Genomic DNA, 22343 nt, shown 5'->3' with positions numbered 1-22343 from the left:
TTCGGCGTGGAATGAGAGCAAGCCACGCAAATATCCAAGGAAGAGTGCTCCCGAGGGGCGAACGGCACGTGCAAAGGCCCCGGGACAGAGGAGTGTGGCCTGGAGCAGAGTGAGGGGAAGACAGTGAGGGAGGAGGCCAGAGCCCGTGGGACTGGACACGCCATGCCGAGGGCTTCAGCTTTATTTCGGTGGGGCGGGAAGCCGCAGGAGGGAGTGGACGAGTGGCCATCTGGCTGCTGTGTGGGTAACCAGGGGAGGAAGGAGGGTGACCGACCAGGAAGCTGCTGGGAGTCCACGTGCCAAGCGAGAGATGTAGAGGGGACGAGACACGGCCCGAGGCAGGTGCGGGGTCAAGAACGACGCCGAGGTTTTGTCCCGAACAACGGAGGATGCCGGTCCGGCTTCCTGAGGATGGAAAGCGGGGTCGTGGGTTTTTCGAAGTAGGCGCCAAGATTTTGGTTTTTTTACAAAGTCCCCACAAGCTCTGACACGCTGCATTTTGATTTCCATTCCATTAGACATGTTTTCTATTTCCCCCTGTGATTTCTTCTTTAATGTCTGGGTTATTTAGAAGTGTGTTGTTTAAGTTTCAAATGTTTGGAGAATTCCCAGATATATTTATGCTATTGATTTTTAGTTTAATTCCAATATGGTCAGAGTACACGTGTGGTGTGATTTTAGACACACTGAGCCTCGGCCGGGTGGCTCAGTGGGTTGGGATGCCGTCCCGATACATCGAGGTTGTGGGTTCGGTCCCTGGTCAGGGCACATGTGGGAGGCGACCAATCGATGTTTCTCTCTCATGTCAATGTTTCTCTCTCTCCCTTCCTCTCCTTCCAAAACCAATGAAAACAAATCCTTTGGTGAGGATTTAAATAAATAAATAAAAATAAGCCCGCTCACTGGAGATGTCGTGGAAAGTCCCATGTTTGCTGTGATGAACACCCCGTGAAACCAATGTAAACACTACAGAGAAGCAATGATGCTATGAGGATAAAGGGGGTGCAGGGGGGGAAGCCACCTACCTCCCTGAAACAGACCCAACTGGATTCTGGGACCTGTTTTCGTGGCCTGAGCTCAAATCTAGGTTCGTGGCTTCAAGGCCTCTTAATAGAAAAAGCCTCGTGTTATTCCTGACGCTGCCTGAGTCAGTGACCGGAAGAGCCCGCCCACTATCGCCATGGTCACCCTCGTGTCCAAGGTACCCAGGCTCGACCTGGGACAGAAGACACCCGACTCGGCTGCACGCAGCTTCGTTGCACACACTTGAGTTTAATCCACAAAATCCCAGTAGAGGGGAATCTTCATATCGCAAGTTATGTCCTGGGGACTCACGTTGTCTGTTCTCCGCCTGAAAGGGGAATTTGGAATAAACGTCAGCCCCCGGTGCCTCCTGAGACCCCCTTGTTGACAACCTGAGGTTCCCCGAGGAGCCCTCCCCGGGGCCCGGGAGCTCCAGCTCCAGCAGGTTCACCCCCGGTGCGCTCCCGGCGCCGGGGACCCAGGGCGCCCACAGACCCCAGCTGGGCAGGTGCAGGTCCGGCCGGGCCTGAGCCGCGGCACGTGCCTTGAGGGACCTCTGCCGCCCGGTACCGGGCAGAAGCGGACTCTCCGTCCGTTCTCACCCCGTCTCTCCCGTCCCGGGCATCCTGCCGCCTGCATGACCAGCTCAGCCTGTCGCCCAGCCGGGAGGGGACGGCCCCAGTTGGAACACAGTAGAGCTGCACACCCGGGACCTCCTGAGGCCCCCACTGTCCACTGGGCTTGTCACGGGGAGAGATGGCCCCTGTGCTGTTCCCAGTAACAAGTGTCCCTCTCCGCCCCTCCCTTAGAAGTGGAAGCAACTGTCGCGGTTACAGCGCAACGTGGTTCTCTTCCTCCTGGCCTTCCTGGGGCTCTGTGGGCTCCTGTCCTACGTCAGCGTGGCTGACCCGTGGAAAGGTACCTGCGCCCGCGCCTCCGACGGCTGAGGGCGGCCGGGCGGACCTGAGCTTGCCGCCCACCAGCTCAGCTCCAGGAGCCACAGGGCAGCTAGTGGGCAGGAAGCCCGGGACAGGGTGTGGGGTGCCCGGCCCCCTTGCTGGAACAGGGGAGCTAAGGCCACGTCCTGGGGCTGCCTCCCACGCGAGTCTGGGGGGGCCGGCACCATGCTCGGCCCTGGGGTTCCAGGCTCGCTCTAGCGCATCTGTGGTTTTCATCACAGGGCTGAGCGGGTGAGGGGCAGGCGCCCCGACTCCCCTGAGCTGCTTGAGGGAGGAGCGCTGAGCAGCTGCTGCGGGTGCCAGGTGCACTTTCGGGAGGAAACACAGGAAAGCGTTGGGGTGGGGTGGGGGTGGGACAGGAACACAGAGGGCCGGTGCGTGCAGGTTCGGTGCTCCCTGCCATCCTGGAACGGGCTCGGGTGACCGTCCCGAGGCCTGAGGTGTCCTTTGTTAAGAAACAGTGAGCACCTGTCTGGGTGTCTCCTAGGAGGCCTCTGAGCACCCTCCGGGCCTGGTGGTGCATCTGAGTTCAGCAGGTTCTCTCGTTCAGTCCCGAACGGCAGGTCAGCGGGAGAGCAGAAGGCCAGGCCAGCAAACCCGCCCGTCTTGCCAGCTCCTCAGAAGGCAGATGCTGACCCAGGAAAGGGCCCGGGGCTGCCGCCTCAGGTACTGACCACGCTGCGGGCGGGGCCGTGACCGGGCTCAGGTCCACAGCATCAGAACAGCAGTAGGACTCAAACCAACCGGGAAGGATGCCACCTGGTCAATGCCACCCTCCCTTCTGCCTGGTGGGAAGACCCCTGGGGCAGGAAGGAGGAGTGTTCTTTCCTTCAAGCTCAGGGCACGTGCTGGGCTCTGGATGCCGGGTCAGGTGGTGAACCGAGCAGACTGTCCTCCCCAGAGAGGCAGGAACAGGCAGGCGGCCCCCGTGTGCATCCTGTGAGGACAAGGGCACACGCCTGCAGGGGGCCGGGCCCTAGGTCAGGGCAGCCTCTCTGAGGACGGGACACTGCACAGGAGCCTGAAAGCCGAGCAGCCCTGGCTCTGGGTAGAGTTGGGAGCAGGGTGCCATCCAGGGAGCTGCCCAAGGCAGGGCTTCACCCACACCCAGGACACACTAGTCCACGTGCAGAGTCTCCACCCAGGTCTGTCAGGGCCAGAAAGTGATGTGAAAGGTGCTCCCCCAAACCTGCACCTCACAGTGAAGAAGGAAATAGTCCAGCTCATGCCCAGCACCCGGGGTGGAAACAACGGCAGCCCGTAGGCGGTTGAATTCCTCTGCTCTCAGCAGTGACTCTTACCTTTGTCTAGAAGCCTCAGAGGCAGGCCCGGCGGGGACCCCCCCACCTGCAGATCAGAGCCCCCAGTAGAGACTCGGAGGACAGGAGGCAGGGTGACGTCAAGAGGAGAGAGGAGGTGGTGGGCCAAGCTCCCCAGGAAGAAAACCCGCAGAGGAGCATCGTCAGGTACCGGGAGCCGCGGGCACGGGTCTGAACGCGCCAAGGCAGAGGCCGCTGTGCCCGCTGTCTCTTTCCTGAGAAACAGAAACAGGGAGAGAAACAGTGTGTGGTGAACATCTGCCTTTGAAGCGGGCAGTTTGTGCCCATCCTGAGAGCGGGCCCCAGGGTGGGGGTCCTGCCTGCTCGTCGCGTGGCGTGGAGGGCGAGCCTGAGCCCGGCCAGGCAGCCGCCTTGGCCTTGGGCCTGTGCCCTGCCCTGCTGACGGCCGCTCTCTCCCTGAAGCTGGCGGGGAGCAGTGATCGAGCCGGAGCCGGGCACCGAGTCCCCTCCAGACAGGCAGAGGCCCCGCCAGGCCCCCAGCGTTCTGGACGGACAAGGTCAGGCCCCACCTGCGCCCTCCGGGCCCCACCTCGGCATCCTCGGAAAGAGGGGGTGTGGGCCCGCAGCTGAGTGTGTGGGCGGCAGACAGTCCCCTTGCTAAGGGGCCGAGACCCGCCCAGAGGACAAGGTCAGCCCTGACCTCAGGGCCTGTGGTGGCTGCTGGCCCGAGGCGGCCGTGTCTGGGGACAAACCCGGTTGCTGTGTAGCGTCGGCGGCCGGGGCCGGGGGCAGTGGGTTCGCTCTGGCCCAGTTGGCTGGGAGTCGCCCTGTTCCCCCAAAGGGTGGGGGTTAGATTCTCGGTCGGGCACATACCCAGGTTGTGGGTTCCAGGCTCGTGCAGGAGGCAACCGATTGATCCCTCCCTCCCTAGAAATCAATGGAGAAAATACCCCTGCGTGAAGATTAACAAAAAACAAGCAAAGAGACATGGGGTTGAACCGTCACAACCTGGATTTGACTGTGGATTCCTAGATAAAACCCCAAAACACAGCAGCAAAGTAAGCAATAGACACATTGGACTTCATCAAAACAGAGACTTTTGTGCACCAAGAGCACCATCGTCAGCGTAAAAGGCAGCCCGCAGGACGGGCAAAGCTGTCCCGACGGCGAAGGAGTCACATCCAGAATTATTTTTAAAAGCTCCCAAAACTCAACAACAGAAACAATAAAAACAGAGTCAACAGCAAATAAACCTAGAACTCAACAAATAAACCAACAGTAAAAGCACCTTTATGAACAGGGGACACTGTGTCTCGTGAATGATTTAACAGGCAAGGGAAGGTGGCCCCACGCCCGGGGGCAGCGTGCGTCCGAGCCGGGGGCACAGGGCCTGCTCCGGGACGCCCGGGTCCCTGCTCCCAGCCGGGCAAAGCGTCTGAATAGAGGTTTCTCCAAAGACGACGTGTGGATGCCCAGTAAGCACAGGAGACGCTCAGCTCTCAGCTCATTAGGAAAACGCAAACCCCAGCCCCACCGGGGGCCCACCCCCTGCTCGCGGGGACGCTGCAAACAGGAGGCGGCGAGCGCTGGCGAGGGCGCCGGGGGAGCCAGGCCTGCCCTGCCGGCGGGAACCCCACGTGGAGCCGCCGCCGTGGGGGTCAGTGTGGCAGCTTTTTGCAAAGGGAAACGTGGCCCGGCCACGGGACCCAGCTGTCCCCCTCCCGGGCACACCCCACGGACCTGCAGCAGGGGCCCGGGGAGATATCTGCACACCCAGGTTCCCAGAGGATCTCTCAGAGGAGCTGAGGGATAGACTCTACCCCAGTGCCCGCTGACGGGTGAATGGATCGGGAAACGCGGAATCTGCACCCAGCGGGATGTTACCTTTAAAACAGGGGCAGCCCGGCCGGGCGTGGCTCAGCGGTTGAGCGTCGGCCCAGGATCCAGGCGATGGGGGTTCGATTCCCGGTCGGGGCACAGCCCGGGTTGCGGGCTCGATCCCCAGTCGGGGGCGTGCGGGAGGCAGCCGGTCAGTGACTCTCATCACTGATGTTTCCCTCTCTCTCTCTCCTTTCCTCTCTCTGAAATCAATAAAAACATATTTAAAAAAAAAAAAAAAAGAGGGGCGGCCCTAGCTGTGCTCAGTGGCTGGGGCGTGGGACTGCAGGCTGAAGGGTCCCGGGTTCGTTCCGGCCGAGGGCACCCTCCTCGGTGGCAGGTCCCACCCGGCCGTGCTGGGTGCGGCGGGAGGCAGCCGATCCTGTCTCTCACCCACGTCTCTCCCTCCGCCTCCTCCCTCCCGCTCTCTGAAGGTCAATGGATTAACCAGAGACGAGGAGAGGAGGGGCGTCGGACGCACACCAGCGGGGCTGGACCTTGACGCCATTAAGCCAAATGCACCAGGCGGCTGCCCAGGGGCCGGGGACCAGCCGCGGGGGCGATGGCGGTGAGGGTTGTTTGGGACACGGGAGCGGAGAGCGTGGCACAGCACCCACAGGGAGCTTAAGGCTCCCGATTCACAGACGGCGAACAGGGTAAAATCCGACACTCACCTGGGCCCGCCCCCATTCTCACCGCTTTGAGGTCGGAAAGGGCAGAGCAGGGGCGCCGGAGACCCGGCGTGAACCCTGGAGGGCGCCGGGCCCAGCCTTTCCCCAGGCCGTTGCGGGGAGGGCTTCCGACCCCCAGGCGTTCGGCGCGTCCCGCGGGGCGGCCCCGCGGCAGGCCTGTCCCCGGGGAGTGAGAGCCACCTGCCGCCGCCTGGACGGGGGAGCTGAGGGGACCGAGGGGACACCCCGGGCGGGGCTCGGGTCCTTGTCTGGACGTGGCCCCCGCCCTGAGGGCCACTGTCTACTTCACGCAGGACGGGAAGCCCTGGGCGCAGCTACGGGGACAGAAGAACACGGACACAGGGACCCGGGGACATTGGAACTTGGAGACGCAGACACGGGAGGAGGGAGATATGGTGGGCAGGGCTCGGGGAGGGGGACATGGGGACAGGGGGACACGGGGACAGGGAAACAGGCAGGGGGGCGCGGGGGGGGGCGCACAGGGGTGGGCACACGAGGACACGGGGACACAGGTACGGGGACATGGGGGCTGGCACGCAGGGATGGGCACCTGGCATGGGGCACAGGAGGGCACGGGGACAGAGACACAGGGGCAGGGATATGGGGTCACGGAGACACAGGGGTGAGAACACAGGGGTGGGCACCCAGAGGCCGGGCCATGGGAACATGGGGGATGGGAGGGGCAGGAGGACAGGGGGACACAGGGGCACAGGGACACGGGGACGTAGGAATAGGAGGGACAGGAGGACATGGGGACAGGGGCACGGATGGGGCCTGGGGGTGGGGACACGGGGAGGCACTGTGGGGTGACTGCTGTGGCCCTGGGCGACTGGGGCAACCACACCCGGGGCTGGTGTGATGTGAGGGAGGCTCACTGTCATCACACTGGTTGCCTCGGTGACGGTCTTGGGACAGGGGGACAGCGGCCAACGCCAGTGGCCAGACCTCCCCTGTCAGCCCCAGCACCAGACAGGCCGCCTGGGCAGAGGCGGGGCCATGCTGGCCACGGACATCTCGGGAGGGGGTGGGTGTCGCTCCTCCCTGCAGCCGGTGGGGGGAGGGATCCGCTCCGTGGGGGGCCCTCGCCCAGGCCCTGGACTGGACCCCGGGGCAGGGGGTGCCTTTCTGTCCTGGGGCCCAGGCGCTCCCGGGGGGCCTGTCTCACTGAGTGAAGGGACTGGCCTGAGGGGGGAGAGGTCCCGGGTCCCAGCAGAGGCCGTGGGCCCCTTCCTCCCTCCCGGGCTCTCAGCAGCCACCTCCCCCTGCCCAACCCCTGCCGGGCTCCAGGACCCCGACCCATGGCCGTGACCCCTGGCTGTCGCTCAGACAAGATCATTCTCGGGGCTGCTGCCCTCTGCGTGGGACACCCCCCCCCCCAACTTCCGAGGCCCCTTCCCTCCCCCTTGGGCAGCCCCCCCCAGGGGCCCGCCTGCAGGGGGGCCTGGCCCAGATCGTCTCCCTGTGGCTGTGAGGCTGGGGCGCCCGGAACGGCCAGGACGGCAGGGCTGTCGCCTCTCGCCCAGGTGTGTGCTGGGGACGCACCCACCTGGCACCTGGGGCGAGGAAGGCCGTTCTGGGTGACCAGCGGGGAGGCATGGGGCGGCCGGGAGACAGGTGGCTGGGCACCCGGCCCTGTCCCAGCGCCAGGCCCTTGAGCCCGGCCTGCTTCCCGGGTCCCCAGGGCGACCATCTCCATGGTGACACAATGGCTGCCAGGAAGCCTGAGGACGGGAGGGAGGCCCTGCTGCGCCAGCCGGAGGAGCAGGAGCGGAGGGACGGGCGCCCAGGGCACAGCCCCGCCCAGCCGCCACGTGAGGTGTCCCCGCAGCCACGTGACATGCTCTCGGCCGCCCAGCGGACATGAGCCCCCGGCCCCCGCGGGCCCTGCCCTGGGCCCTGGCCCTGCTGCTGGCGCTGGGGCTGCACCGCCTGGAGGCCGGGGGTAAGTGGGGATCCGGGGCCTCCCGCCGCCGCCTGGCAGCCGTCCCCTGAGCACCGCGCCCTCCAGCCCGCAGGGCCCTGGACCCCGACTTCCGGGAGAACTACTTCGATCAGCTCCTGGATCATTTCAACTTCGAGAGGTTCGGCAACAAGACCTTCCCGCAGCGATTCCTGGTGTCAGGTGAGGCCGCCTGGGGCCCCCCAGCTCCTGGGGGCCGGTCACACGCCTCACTCAACCCCTTCCCGCCTGCACCCCACAGAGAAGTTCTGGAAGAGGGGTGAGGGGCCCCTGTTCTTCTACACGGGCAACGAGGGGGACGTGTGGGCCTTCGCCAACAACTCGGGGTTCATCCTGGAGCTGGCAGCACAGCAGGAGGCCCTGGTTGTCTTTGCGGAGCACGTGGGTACCGGGCGCCCCGCTGCGGGGGGGGAGCGGGGGGACGGGCAGGCGGCAAGGTCACGGCCGGCCCTGCCCACAGCGGTACTACGGAAAGTCGCTCCCCTTCGAGGAGCGGTCCACCCGCCGCGGGTACACGGAGCTGCTGACGGTGGAGCAGGCGCTGGCCGACTTCGCCAGGCTGCTCCAGGCGCTGCGGCAGAGCCTCCGGGCCCAGGACGTCCCCACCATCGCCTTTGGCGGGAGGTGGGTCCTCACCACCCCTTCCTCCCCGAGGGTGTTTCCTGGTCCTTAGACTGCTCAGGCCCCTCTGGGGCACGGGGGGGTCGCTGAGGAGGGGAAGGGGCGTGCTGGGCCGCGGCCCCGCCCCTGACCTTGCTCCCCAACAGCTACGGGGGGATGCTCAGCGCCTACATGAGGATGAAGTACCCCCACCTGGTGGCGGGGGCACTGGCGGCCAGCGCGCCGGTCGTGTCAGTGGCCGGCCTTGGGGACGCCTATCAGTTTTTCCGGGACGTCTCAGTGGTGAGCGAGAGGCCTGGGGGGCCCGGTGGGGGTGGCGGGGCCGGGCTCGGCCACAGCCTCTCCTTTCTCAGGACTTCCAGGGCCAGGGTCCCAAGTGTGCGCAGGGGGTGCGGGACGCCTTCCGGCAGGTCAAGGACTTGTTCCTACAGGGAGGTGAGGAGGCTGCGCCCCCCGGCCCCCCGGCCCCCGCCCCCCCCCGGCCCCCCGGCCCCCCGCCCCCCCGGCAGCCCTCTGAGGCCTCGCGCTGCCCCCTCCTGGCAGCACACGCCCTGGTCAGCCAGGAGCTCGGCACCTGCCAGCCGCTCTCGGGCGGGAGGGACCTGGCCCAGCTCTTCGGGTTCGCCCGGAACGCCTTCACCGTGCTGGCCATGATGGACTACCCCTACCCCACCGACTTCTTGGGGCACTTCCCCGCCAATCCTGTCAAGGCAAGGCCCCTGCTTCGCGGGCAGGGCAGGGCCGGGCAGGGGCGGGCCGCCACCCCGGGCCCCGCACCCTCTGCAGCCTGGGACCAGGGGAGGGCGAGCCGGGAGGCGGGGTCCTCTGCTGAGGTGCTCCGCTGGCACCCCCCAACCAGGTGGCCTGCAACCTGCTGCTGAGCGAGAGCCAGAGGATCAAGGGGCTCCGAGCACTGGCAGGTGCGTCCCCAGCCCCAGCCCCGGTCCTGGTGCCGAGTGGGGGCAGGTGGGCTGTGTGGGGCCCAGGACACCCCCACCATCACCTTTGATTAGGGAGTGGCCGCCTTCCTCCTGGCCCAGCCTGGGGTCACTGCCCCAAGGGGCTGTGGGAGGTCTTGGCAGGGAGCACAGGGGCTGCTAGTACAGACCCAGGGACCTCACTCCTCCTGGCACATGAGACCCCAGAGCCCTGACCCCGGCAGGACCCCTCTGAGCAGGCAGGGTGGGCGTCCAGGCACCTGGCCTCAGCACCCCTCTCCCCAGGGCTGGTGTACAACTCTTCAGGCACCGAGCCCTGTTACGACATCTACCAGCAGTACCAGGCCTGTGCAGACCCCACAGGCTGTGGCTTGGGCCCCAATGCCAAGGCCTGGGACTACCAGGTATGGGGTGGGGCGCCTGGGGCTGCCAGGGTTGGGTGGGGGGTCTGGGGCTGCCAGGGTTGGGTGGGGGTCCTGGGACTACCAGGTATGGGGTGGGGGGGGCCTGGGGCTGCCAGGGACGGTGCTGAGGGAGGTGCCCGCCTGCAGGCCTGCACGGAGATCAGCCTGACTTTCTCCAGCAACAACGTGACGGACCTGTTCCCCGAGATGCCCTTCACCGAGGAGCAACGCCAGCAGTACTGCCTGGACACGTGGGGCGTGTGGCCCCGGCCCGACTGGCTGCACACCAGCTTCGGGGGGGCTGGTGAGGCTGGGGTGGGGCGGGGCTGTCTCCCCTCTGCACTGAGCTGGCAGAGCTGGGTTCTGAGCTGCCCCGCGGCTCACTGAGCTCGGGCCCCGCCTGGTCCCCCACTTACTCTGTCCCTTTCAGACCTTGGATCTGCCAGCAACATCATCTTTTCCAACGGTGACCTGGACCCCTGGGCCAGGGGTGGGGTGAGTTACAGGCCGTGCTGGACAGTAGCTGCCCCAGGCAGGCTCCCTGCCAGTTTGCAATCTTCCCAAGGAGCCGCTGTGCCCGTGCCTGTGCCCATGCTGATGCCCACACCCGGGGCTGCTCCTTGCTCCCTCCTGGTTCTTTTCCTGACTTGATGGGACCTGGCCTCTGACTCGCCTCTCTGATGAGAACGTTCAAGGCTATGCAGTCACCTCGAGTTACTGTGCTAGCTGCACCCCATGGCGTGGACCTGCAGGCTCTGGGGGAGGGCTGGGGGCTGACCGCCTGGAGCTCCCACCGCACCTTACAGGCGTCTCCCATGGACAGATCCAGAGAAACCTGAGTGCGTCTGTCATCAGCATCACCATCCGAGGCGGGGCACATCACCTAGACCTCAGGTGCGGTCCTGTCCTGGGAGGGTGCTGGGCCTGGCCTGGGCCCATGGCTGGACCTGGCTGGGGGTCTTGTGGGGCACAGGTTGGCCTGCCCGCTGAGTGCCCCACCTGCTCCTCAGAGCATCCCACCCGGCAGACCCCCCGTCCGTCCTGGAGGCGCGCAGACTGGAGGCCATGCTCATTCGCCAGTGGGTCGCGGAGGCTCGGCAGGTGCAGCACCGAGTCTCCAAGGCTGAAAGGCACTTCCCCAGCTAGGACCGGAGGCCGCTGAGGGGGCTTGTCGAAGTGACCCCAGGGCTGGCCATGCCCGAGGGAGGGGCTAGCCAAACCCCACGAGGAGGGAGTGGACGCACTGAATGCACTGCAGTGCCACCCTTCCCCATCTGCCACAATAAAACGATCCCCAACCCCAAGTGTGCTGTTTGCCTGTGACGGGCGGGAGGGGGTGGGCCAGCTGAACCACGACACCAAACATCAGAAGCCACCCAAGCCACGCCCCGCCTCCCTTCTATGCCTTGTTTCAATGTCGCCACCACCGTGTGAATGCACCCCGAGAACCCCACACCCTCTGCTGTGGGGGCTCTGCAGGGAGGGAGGTGGGAGTCACGACGGCTGGGACAAGCTCTGCGCCTTCCCAAGCACAGGCAGTGCAGGGCTGGGAGCCAGGCCGAGGGCGAGCTGAGTGCAGCCTGGGAGGCCAAGGGGTAGGCGGGGGCTGCCACCAGGGCACCTGAGATCACAGCTGAGAACCCAGGCCCAGAGGATGCGCTGGGAGCCGACCTCGGCTGAGGAGTGTCAGTGCTCGGAGAGGCCCTGGCTTCTGGGGGAAGTGGACTTCCTGGACGTGAGGAGGGCAACCGCTGCCAGCTTAACACAGGGCAGAGCTGGGCCTGTCCTAGGTCATCTGGTGTTAGGGGCAGGGACCCATGCCAAGGCCCAGGTTGGTCTTCTCTGCTGAAGCTGCCCAGGGTCAGTCCTAAGGCGTGTGTGGATGCTGCAGGAGGGGACTGGACACCCCACACCCCAAGAAAGTGACCTCAGGAGACCACACCCAGAAAAACGTGCATGTGGGGGTGTGAGCGGGTGACCGTAGGATCCTGACCAACCCACTTGCCCCCAATTCCACCCAAGTGCCAGGAGCAGTCAACCCCACACACACACGCAGCGGTCAGAGCAGATCTCCTTTATCTCAACTGAAGGTCCGTCCCACTGGGGTGGCCTGGGAGCAGGGCAAACCTGTCACCTCACGACCAGACCCCGCAGGATCCCTGAGTCCAACACGTAAACAGCACAGCCAGCCAGGAGCCCCGAGACCTGTCAGGACAGGGTCACAGGCTGACAGCAAGGCTGAGCTGCACTCTGGTGCCCCCTCTACTCCTGCCCCTGAGCACATGGGGTCTGGGGACCCACAGTGGCCCCAGGAGGTGACCAGAGGCCCGGGACCCCATGCAGCCCGTGTGCTGGCTGCAGGGGATGCCCAGGTTTCAGGAATGTACGTCATGATTTAAGGTCCTCGGAGGAGCAGGAAGCCCCGAGGACGGGCCCCTGATCCAGGCTGACTTCCTCGCCCCGACGTCCTGATGGGACGGACCACAGACAAGGAGCCCACAGCCAGGGTGGATACCTGCTGCCCGGGGCAGCCCCGGGCTCCTCTCCAAGCCCAGAGATGTAGCAGCCTGGCTGCCTCCTGGCCTCTGTCACCAGCCTGGCCCGGAGCGTGTCCAGCCAGCTGGGCAGACACCACACGGCCAAGGTCGAAGGAGGGTGGGCCCATCCAGGGCCAGGGTCCAGCCGACGGGCACCCTTGCACACAAGGAGTGACAGGCCCCAAGGCAGTGCCTATGCGGGGGCCCAGATGGGCAGGGGGTGGGCCTCGGTGTTGAACACGTAGGTGTCCAGGCTGAGCAGGTCCCGGTGGTCGGAGAAGAGCAGGTACAGGTATTTGAGCGTCTCCCCCAGGAAGAAGCTTTCCATCTTGTCCTTGGGCTGGGGATTGTGTGGGTCCTGGACGTTGCTGATAGAAGAATAGCCGCCTGTGGGGATCTGCGGAACCAAGGCCGTGCGTCACTGCTGCAGGCACAACCGCTCCCCACACCCAGCCTCAGTCCTCAAGAGGGTCACCCGCTGGAGGCACCCAGAGCTCCCTGCCTCCCCACAGCAAATGGCCCCACAGTGCCTGGGATGGAGGCCTGGAGGTCAGCCTGGCTCCTCCAGAGACCCCAGTGCCAGCTGCCCGTGGGTGACTGGTGGGAGTGCTGCCTCCAGAACCCTGTGGGGGCCTCCCACACGCTGAGGCCATGCGCCTGCACACCACAGGGCAAAGGTCAGGTCTCAGCTCCGCCCAGCAGGTGGTGGGCCCTGGGCAGGGCGTGACTTTCTTTCTCTGAGCTGTGGCACGTGGCTGGGTCTGAGGACAGTGGGAGGCACTGTGGTCTTGGTGCCAGTCCTGGGGAGCAGTGGCCCCGAGGTTGTTTCGGGTGGACCAGGTTTGCCCGGGCCACATGGTGGACCCAGGAGGGACATGGCAGGGACCCTCCCTAACTGGCTGTCTCTCAAACAGTGTGGAGGGATGCACGTGCCCGAGACCCTCGGTGACACCTAGAAGGAGAAGGTCGTCCCAGAAGCCACAGCAAGCCTGCCCCTCCCGCACGCAGCCACCCTGGGAAGGTGACTGTGAGGAGCTGGCCATGCGTGGGCGGCTCACCCGTGTGTAGGCGTTGAAGCTCTGGAAGATCTCCCAGCCCCAGTCCTGGTACTTGCGGTCCCCCGTGAAGCGGTACAGGTAGAACAGGCTCTCCACCGTCTCGGGACGCAGCAGGTTGTGCCTGTCGGCCGGCTGGGGACACAGGCCGGGTGTGAGGCCCACACAGTGCCCTGCACCCTGCCCCACCGTTTTGGCCCCACTCACCTTGACCTGCACGTCCTTCTGGCTCTTCTGCGCATACAGGTTGAAGTGCACGATCTCGGGGCTCAGTCCTGTCTCCATCTGCCTGTTCATCTGGTAGCAAGTATCCATGAGCTCCCGAGCCAGCTCCATATGGTCAGCAGGCAGGCCATAGTGGGCGCCCAGGGCCAGCGCCCCCGGCAAGAAGCACACCAGGTGGTCCTGAAATTGAAGGGGCTCCTCACTACCACAGCCAGCGGCCACTCAGGCTCCACCTGGCCCAGCGCCGCCCCAGAGCAGCCTCCCACATCCCCGGAGCCCTCGGCCTCCACAGGTCAGGAGCAGGACAGGCACCAACACCCAGGCCAAGCACTTGGGCTCAGTGTGGGCAGACGAGCTGGTGGAAGAAGCCCTGTCCAGTCCCGGGAGCAAGCCTGACCAGGTCTCTCCCCAGCCTCCAACGATGGGGGGGCGCCAGCTGCAGGGGGGGGGCTGGGGGAGGGGGGGCCAAGGGCAGGCACCTGTGGCACCTCAGAGGTCATCCCCACACTGGGGGGACAGCCCAGGCCGTGCAGCCCACGTCTGCCTTGGCCACGATGTCACTGTTCTCTCCTGGTCCTAGTTCGGAGCCCCAGGTTCCAGGCCCCTGCCCAGCCTGGACCTCGCAGGCCCTCACCATCTTGGCGCTGAAGCGGCCATGGGTGAGCTCCCCCACGAAGGTGAGCTTGCTGGGTTCAGATTTGCGCAGCAGGTGCCTTTTGATTCCCTCGATGGCCTCCAGGTAGTCGTCCCTCAACCTGTGGGACAAGCAGGTCCTGTCTGCTCAGACCAGGCAGGCGCAGGACCTGAGCTGTGGCTTATACGTTAAAGGCTGCAAGGCCTGACCCTGCCCCGGACGCTGGCGCCTGCGTGGGGGTGGAGCCTGTGCTGTCAGCCTGGCAGGTTGCTCCTTCCCGCCAGCGGAGCCCCTGGGAGGGGAGGCTCCCTGATGGCAACGGCCTCCCCCCCAGGGGTCCAGGTCACATCACCCAGGCCGGAGGCGGCAGCCATCCCGGATCCCTGTTGAGGGTTCGCCTGGGTTTTACAAACTGAGGGGCTGTGGCACTGCTGTCTGGGGAAGGGTCCTGTTAGGCACCAAAGTGACACGTGGAGGGAGGCCCAGGTGTCCTGGCGCCTCTGCCTTCTGCTCGAGGGGACTAGCTGTCTCCGCTGCCTCCTGGGCTGGGCAGAGCTGGGCCCCGCAGGCAGCCACACCCAGACCCGGCTCCCCAGCCTCTCCTCCCCACGAAGGGCCCGAGGGGGGGCAGAGGCGCCTCACTGTGTGTCCTGCCTCCCGCCCTGGATCCACTGCTTCAGCAGGTACTCGTAGTAGCTGTCGGCCCTGGCGCCCAGAGTGAACACGCCCAGGTGGGTGAAGAGGCCGCTGTGTGTGTTGATGAACATGGGCACCAGCCCATCCTTCTTTCCCGACAGGGAGTGGACGTGCCTGGTCACCTCCTCCGCGGCCTCCTGGGCAGACAGGAGAGGGCGGGTGAGCGAGGGTGCCCAGCGGTCCAAGGGCTTCGTGTGCTCTGCCCTGAGCGATCCGTTCCTGGCAGCGAGAAGGTCGACGTCCTGGCCGCTGCTTCCTTGGCCCACTGCCCCCGGCTCTGGCCAGCCCACACCACAGAGCAACCGGTTGGTTTCCAGACGGCCACCTCGGGGTGGCAGACACCACAGGCCCTTGTCCTCTGGGCAGGTCTCAGCCCCCACAGCCAGCCCTCAGGGCCACCTGCTCCTGCTTACTGGAGGGAGGCAGACAGGTCCGCTCCCGAGCCCAGGGCTGCTGCTAACCGTCGACTGCCCCGACCCCTTGTCCACCAAGTGAACTGTGCGTCGGCCCCGCCCCAACCAACCTCAGCTCCTCTGTGCTCAAGTCTTGCCGGGCAGCACCCATCTGTGCTCCCACAGCTCTGTGCACATCAGAGGGATCAGGACCCTGCACAGGGTGCCCTGTGGGTCTCTACCCAGCATATCCACCCGTCCCAACAGATAACTGCCTCCCAGAAGATGTTCCTCTTTGATCTCCAGCTACTGCAAAGACCCAGCAACACATGGGCGCTGAGGCCATCTCAGGGTAAATGGCCAAATGCTGAGGTTTTCATTCCACCTCAACACCGCCAACTGCTCCTCTCGCCCACTCCATGGGCCACCACAGCGTCACCGGAGGCTGTCGGCTGGACAATCTCAATGTCACCAACACAAAACTGGCTACAATGCCAGCAGGTCAACAGAGCCAACCCAGGCAGCGGAGACAGAGGGGCCTCTGCACGCTGGCCCTGAGGCGGCTCAGACATGCAGCCAGCTCTATCAGGGCCCGAAAGACACGTGTTGCACCAAGGCAGGGTAGGTGGGGCCAGGGCAGAGGCTCACCCGCCAGTCCATGCCTCCCAGGCCTGAGCCCTGGCATCGGTGAGAAAACAGGGCTCTAGTGGAAAGGCAGTGGCCTCCCGGCCCGGACTCAGTGTCCGCATGGCCGGCACCCACTGTGCTGAGCCAGAGCCTCTGCCAGACACCAGGCCCCGTACCTGGAATTTCTTGACCCCTGTGAGACGAGAGAGCTCGCGGAACTCCAGCTGGATGCTCGTCACCTCGGCCACTGTGCTGTCTGACGTCCACCAGGGTGGGTGGGCAACTCCAGTGCCGATGTTCACGTCTGAGTACGGAATCTTGGAGGGCGTTTGGAACGCAGGCATCAGCCGATTCCCCAAATCTTCCTGATACACACACAGCGAGAGGTCACCGTCTGCTGTCCCCGAGGCCACGTCTACCCTTCACGGTGCAGACCCATCACCCGCTTCCATCCAATCACAGGACAGACATAAGCCTCCTGGCTTCACGGGGCCCCCGCCCTCCGCAGCAGCAGAGTGAGCTGGACTCCTGAGCTCGAGCGATGTCCCTGGGGCTGCAGGGGGACGAGTTGTGCTGCTCTGCTCAGCTCACCCCCAAAATGACAAATGAATTTAAGAGAAGGAAAGCGGAAACACCCCCTGCCCCAGAATCCCCAGAGCAAAGGAAAAACTGGGTGAGCCTCGTGGCTCAGGGCCCCGAAGGTGAAGGCCACCTGGCGCAGGACACTCACGGCCTTCTCCAGGAAGAGCTTGTCCCCAGACAGGTGGTAGGCGCTCAGAAGCCCCCCCAGGATCCGGATGGTGCTCTCAAACAGGTTGACATCCACATTTTTCTGAAACTCTAACTTCTCAGACACCCATTTCCTGGCTTTTCCAAATTCTACATGAAACGGGAGAGGCAGAGGACATGCTCACAGGTCTCATGGCCCCTAGGACCTCTCTCCCTGGGCAACGTGCATTCTTCTGCCCATCTTTCTCCTCAGGGGCAACGGCATAAACCCCAAGTCTTCCAGCCTGAGCATAAACAGGCTGGCGTGCAGCTGAGGAGCCACACCCAGCTGTGAGCACAAGTGGTCGACCATCAGAGGCCACGGGTCAGGGACCACGTGGGTAGCTCAGTGGCAGTCCTCAGCCTTTTCAGAAAACATCACTCAGGAATAACTGACGACGACGCCCCATCCGTTTGCCCCCAGCTGTGTGGCACAAGGTGGACGTCAGGGACAGGTTCTGGGTGCTGGCAGCCACATCAGGCTATCTGCCATCTCCCGCCACGGGGCCCTCTCCCAAATGCAACAGAAACCCAGGCGGAAAATGCCCTCAGACGCCCACCCAGGGTCCACACTTGGCTCTTGTCTCACATCCACTCCCGTCACCCAGAGAAGGGAAGCCCATGTCGGTGGACACAGCGGGGGGGCCTCCCAGGGACCGCCGCCCACTCGCCGCACGTTGCACACATGAAGCCGTGAGCTGAATGACAGGTACCTTTCTTCAGACCCAAAATCCACATGGTGTCCAGGGCGTCGATCAGTGTGAGGCCGAGGCCGAACCACTCGCCAAAGGACTTGGACACAGGCTTCAACTCGTCGTGACCCCAGGCAAACTTGTGATACCCAGTCCACGCGTGGAGGAAGGCATCTATCACGGCCTTCTGGCGCTTGTTAGGGGGGGCTGGAGGGAGGGAAGCGGGTCAGGGGGACCTTGGACCTGGTCAGGGAGACACAGCCCCCCTGGGGCCCCAAGCAAGGATGCTGGTGACCTGAGGAACGCTGTCCAGGGCCACAGCGCAGCAGAAGGCTTGACAGTCCAGGCACAGAACCGGAGGTGAAACCCTCAGGGCTGGACATGGCTGTGGAGATGGCGAGGCACTGAGGGCCTCATAAGACAGCCCAGACTCGCGTCCACCTGGCCTGGTCCCGTCCACTCCACTGGGGCCACAGGGAGCATCGGTGCACAAAGGCATTTTAGGCCACAGATCAGAGGCACAGTCACACTGGCTGCACTGGCAACTCGGGCTTGGGAATACCAACGGTGACAGGTGCTGGTGAGGAGAGCCAGCCCACCTCGTCTCATGAACCCGCCTGGTGGCGTCCAAGAGGAGACGCTGTGGGGCAGGCACACTGTGGTCCCTTTGTAGCCCGTCTGCAGCGCCCACGATGCACCGGGGAGGCTCTACTCCCCACACGTGCAGGACACACAGGGGACCGTGTCCACGAAAACAGGTCACTGGCTTCACACCATGTGTCCTCTCTGTGGGGTAGAGGTCTCCCCTTGTGATCCTCACAGCTTTGCCGTCAGGCCACGCGATCACTCTCAGTCCCCACAGGCCCGGCCACCAGCCCGGCTCTGAACTCCCTCCTCTTCCAACAAAGTGCCAGCACCCAACAGGCGCCCAACCACTGGTGCCCAAATGCAGGGCACCCACCCAGCTGCCCGAGTCCCTCAGGCCTGGGGGAGATGCCAAGGAGCACCTGTGTCTCCACATCCCCAGGCCCCTCTTGGACCAGACATGGGCAGGAAAACAAGCCTCCCACACACACATTCCTGTCGCCACAGCCCTGGACATGGGACAACGGTGTCAACAAAGCTCTGAAAAGTGAGACCTGGGGCACACCTGGGTGCCTAGGGATGACCAGCCTCAGAGGGCTAGCCGGCACTCCACCCCACACCCTGGACACTCACCTGCGTGTCCACACACCCTCTTTCTCAGGATGTCTAAGTGGGAACCCCGAGGACGCAGGTGGGGCCTTACCTTGTCCATCCAGAATGCTGGGGGCCTGCAAGGCAGGCCTGGTGGGGGCCTCTGCCTGTCTGGAAGGGACTCCAGTGCCCGGCTCCGGCTCGATCACTGCTCCCCGCCAGCTTCAGGGAGAGAGCGGCCGTCAGCAGGGCAGGGCACAGGCCCAAGGCCCAAGGCGGCTGCCTGGCCGGGCTCAGGCTCGCCCTCCACGCCACGCGACGAGCAGGCAGGACCCCCACCCTGGGGCCCGCTCTCAGGATGGGCACAAACTGCCCGCTTCGGAGGCAGACGTTCACCACACGCTGTTTCTCTCCCTGTTTCTGTTTCTCAGGAAAGAGACAGTGGGTACAGCGGCCTCTGCCTTGGCACATTCAGACCCGTGCCCGCGGCTCCCGGTACCTGACGATGCTCCTCTGCGGGTTTTCTTCCTGGGGAGCTTGGCCCACCACCTCCTCTCTCCTCTTGACGTCACCCTGCCTCCTGTCCTCCGAGTCTCTACTGGGGGCTCTGATCTGCAGGTGGGGGGGCCCCCGCCGGGCCTGCCTCTGAGGCTTCTAGACAAAGGTAAGAGTCACTGCTGAGAGCAGAGGAATTCAACCGCCTACGGGCTGCCGTTGTTTCCACCCCGGGTGCTGGGCATGAGCTGGACTATTTCCTTCTTCACTGTGAGGTGCAGGTTTGGGGGAGCACCTTTCACATCACTTTCTGGCCCTGACAGACCTGGGTGGAGACTCTGCACGTGGACTAGTGTGTCCTGGGTGTGGGTGAAGCCCTGCCTTGGGCAGCTCCCTGGATGGCACCCTGCTCCCAACTCTACCCAGAGCCAGGGCTGCTCAGCTTTCAGACTCCTGTGCAGTGTCCCGTCCTCAGAGAGGCTGCCCTGACCTAGGGCCCGGCCCCCTGCAGGCGTGTGCCCTTGTCCTCACAGGATGCACACGGGGGCCGCCTGCCTGTTCCTGCAGCTCTGGGGAGGACAGTCTGCTCGGTTCACCACCTGACCCGGCATCCAGAGCCCAGCACGTGCCCTGAGCTTGAAGGAAAGAACACTCCTCCTTCCTGCCCCAGGGGTCTTCCCACCAGGCAGAAGGGAGGGTGGCATTGACCAGGTGGCATCCTTCCCGGTTGGTTTGAGTCCTACTGCTGTTCTGATGCTGTGGACCTGAGCCCGGTCACGGCCCCGCCCGCGGCGTGGTCAGTACCTGAGGCGGCAGCCCCGGGCCCTTTCCTGGGTCAGCATCTGCCTTCTGAGGAGCTGGCAAGACGGGCGGGTTTGCTGGCCTGGCCTTCTGCTCTCCCGCTGACCTGCCGTTCGGGACTGAACGAGAGAACCTGCTGAACTCAGATGCACCACCAGGCCCGGAGGGTGCTCAGAGGCCTCCTAGGAGACACCCAGACAGGTGCTCACTGTTTCTTAACAAAGGACACCTCAGGCCTCGGGACGGTCACCCGAGCCCGTTCCAGGATGGCAGGGAGCACCGAACCTGCACGCACCGGCCCTCTGTGTTCCTGTCCCACCCCCACCCCACCCCAACGCTTTCCTGTGTTTCCTCCCGAAAGTGCACCTGGCACCCGCAGCAGCTGCTCAGCGCTCCTCCCTCAAGCAGCTCAGGGGAGTCGGGGCGCCTGCCCCTCACCCGCTCAGCCCTGTGATGAAAACCACAGATGTGCTAGAGCGAGCCTGGAACCCCAGGGCCGAGCATGGTGCCGGCCCCCCCAGACTCGCGTGGGAGGCAGCCCCAGGACGTGGCCTTAGCTCCCCTGTTCCAGCAAGGGGGCCGGGCACCCCACACCCTGTCCCGGGCTTCCTGCCCACTAGCTGCCCTGTGGCTCCTGGAGCTGAGCTGGTGGGCGGCAAGCTCAGGTCCGCCCGGCCGCCCTCAGCCGTCGGAGGCGCGGGCGCAGGTACCTTTCCACGGGTCAGCCACGCTGACGTAGGACAGGAGCCCACAGAGCCCCAGGAAGGCCAGGAGGAAGAGAACCACGTTGCGCTGTAACCGCGACAGTTGCTTCCACTTCTAAGGGAGGGGCGGAGAGGGACACTTGTTACTGGGAACAGCACAGGGGCCATCTCTCCCCGTGACAAGCCCAGTGGACAGTGGGGGCCTCAGGAGGTCCCGGGTGTGCAGCTCTACTGTGTTCCAACTGGGGCCGTCCCCTCCCGGCTGGGCGACAGGCTGAGCTGGTCATGCAGGCGGCAGGATGCCCGGGACGGGAGAGACGGGGTGAGAACGGACGGAGAGTCCGCTTCTGCCCGGTACCGGGCGGCGGAGGTCCCTCAAGGCACGTGCCGCGGCTCAGGCCCGGCCGGACCTGCACCTGCCCAGCTGGGGTCTGTGGGCGCCCTGGGTCCCCGGCGCCGGGAGGGCACCGGGGGTGAACCTGCTGGAGCTGGAGCTCCCGGGCCCCGGGGAGGGCTCCCCGGGGAACCTCAGGTTTCCGTCGAGTCGGAGACGCCTCGCCCGGGACCCCGCTGGGGGCGGCCCCGGCCCCGCGCCCTCCCGCCCACGCGGCCCGTGACGGAGCAGCCGGGACCGCGCCCGCCCCGCGGACCAGGGCCTGCGCCTCGGGCAGCGCGGCCGGGGCTGCGGACGGAGCCGGGCCTCACCCTCCAGCACGAGCGGCGCTGCCGGGCGGTGCTGCCGCCGTCGCCGCGGCCGAAGCTCAGCGTCACCGAGACGAAGTCCCGGCGCGGCGCGGGGGGCGCGGGCGGGTACATGGCAGCGGCGGCGGCGGCCCGGGGGTCCCCGCCCACGGGCGGCGTCAAGAGGCGGCGCTGCGAGGCGGGCGAGCGGCTCGGGTCCGCGGACACCCGTGGGCAGCCATCGCAGCTCCCGCGACACCCCGCCCATCGTGCTCCCCGCCAATGCGCGTGCGCCCCGCGCCCCGAACCCTACTGCGCGTGCGCCCGACCGGGCCGGCGCCGCCAGCTTGTTTACCTCTCAGGGCGCAGGCGTGTCCTCGCTCCTGCGCCTGCGCGCCGACCCCACGCCCCCGACGCCGGCGTCGTCCCCGGGGCTTGTGGGCGGGGCCTGGGCTGCGCGCTGGGCGGGGCCGCCCCTCGGGGCGCGGGGTCCCGGGGCTTCCCCGCGAGGGCGCTGGTCCGCGTCTCAGGCCCGGCCGCCCCAAGTCCTGCGGGCAGCGACGACCGGCCGGCCGCCCCGTCCTGTTGGCGCGGGGGCGGGGCACCCCTCGCGGTTCCCACCCCTGGGGCGCGCGGTGGGCCCCCGCGTAGCAGAGCCGCCCGGTGCCTGCGGGACGTGCCTAGCTCAGGGCCGTGCCCGGTGCTCCCCCAGCCCCGCCTGGAAGCCGTCGGGCGTCCGCGGGGCTCCCCGCCGAGCGCCGCCCGCCCCGTCCGGGGCCCGGCTCGCCCCACCGGCCGCTCTGCGCGCGGTTCCAGCGGCCCCTCCCGCGTCTCCCGCTGCACGGTTACCAGGGAAACGGTGGGATCAGGAGGAAGCGAGCGCAGGAGGGCGCAGCCCGGGGATGTCTGACCCGAGCGCAGGAGCCGCCCCAGACCTGGTCCAAGGGGCCGGCTGTGGGCCCGCCCCCCGGGTGCCCGACCCCCCCCCCCCCAGGGCCCGAGAGGAAGCAGGAGGGCTCCCCGGTCGGCCCGGAGCGGGTTCGGCCGCGCGTGAGCTCCAGCCCCGGGGGACAGAGCTGTGAGCACCTGGGGTGTTCCCGCCGCG

At 65.7% G+C, this 22343-nt stretch overlaps 2 protein-coding genes and 1 long non-coding RNA gene across 4 annotated transcripts; 2 read left to right on the top strand and 1 right to left on the bottom strand.

The window, feature by feature from the left end:
* Window positions 1-1837: 1837 nt before the first annotated feature.
* LOC308563653 lies at window positions 1838-3760 on the top strand. Its single transcript, XR_013999803.1, has 4 exons — window positions 1838-1941; window positions 2533-2648; window positions 3294-3448; window positions 3725-3760. It is a non-coding gene; the product is annotated as an uncharacterized lncRNA (long non-coding RNA).
* A 3760-nt stretch (window positions 3761-7520) lies between these two features.
* DPP7 (dipeptidyl peptidase 7) lies at window positions 7521-11059 on the top strand. Its single transcript, XM_081150908.1, has 13 exons — window positions 7521-7774; window positions 7841-7954; window positions 8034-8173; window positions 8253-8416; window positions 8560-8695; window positions 8767-8848; window positions 8957-9123; window positions 9273-9333; window positions 9637-9755; window positions 9903-10059; window positions 10186-10250; window positions 10579-10649; window positions 10766-11059. The coding sequence occupies exons 1-13, from the start codon at window positions 7693-7695 to the stop codon at window positions 10899-10901; spliced, it is 1494 nt and encodes a 497-aa protein (XP_081007034.1). The 5' UTR covers window positions 7521-7692; the 3' UTR covers window positions 10902-11059.
* A 754-nt stretch (window positions 11060-11813) lies between these two features.
* On the bottom strand, window positions 11814-21498 carry MAN1B1 (mannosidase alpha class 1B member 1). 2 transcript variants are annotated; one of them, XM_081150907.1, is made up of 13 exons: window positions 21263-21498; window positions 20564-20672; window positions 19857-19972; window positions 19057-19211; window positions 18670-18779; window positions 17403-17588; window positions 16652-16800; window positions 16098-16286; window positions 14849-15039; window positions 14207-14327; window positions 13555-13752; window positions 13351-13482; window positions 11814-12689 (listed from the first exon to the last, which is right to left on the bottom strand). In XM_081150907.1, the coding sequence occupies exons 1-13, from the start codon at window positions 21371-21373 to the stop codon at window positions 12486-12488; spliced, it is 1971 nt and encodes a 656-aa protein (XP_081007033.1). In that variant the 5' UTR covers window positions 21374-21498; the 3' UTR covers window positions 11814-12485. The 2 variants fall into 2 exon arrangements, with proteins under 2 accessions (XP_081007033.1, XP_081007032.1); XM_081150906.1 differs by having other exon boundaries at window positions 19057-19208; window positions 21263-21466.
* Window positions 21499-22343: the final 845 nt, after the last annotated feature.

This window comes from Miniopterus schreibersii (genome assembly GCF_964146895.1).
Source record: "Miniopterus schreibersii genome assembly, chromosome: 11".
NCBI classification, from domain to species: Eukaryota; Metazoa; Chordata; class Mammalia; order Chiroptera; family Miniopteridae; genus Miniopterus; species Miniopterus schreibersii.
Note: the sequence above shows the minus strand (reverse complement) of the source record. Positions and strands in the feature narration are given on the sequence as shown.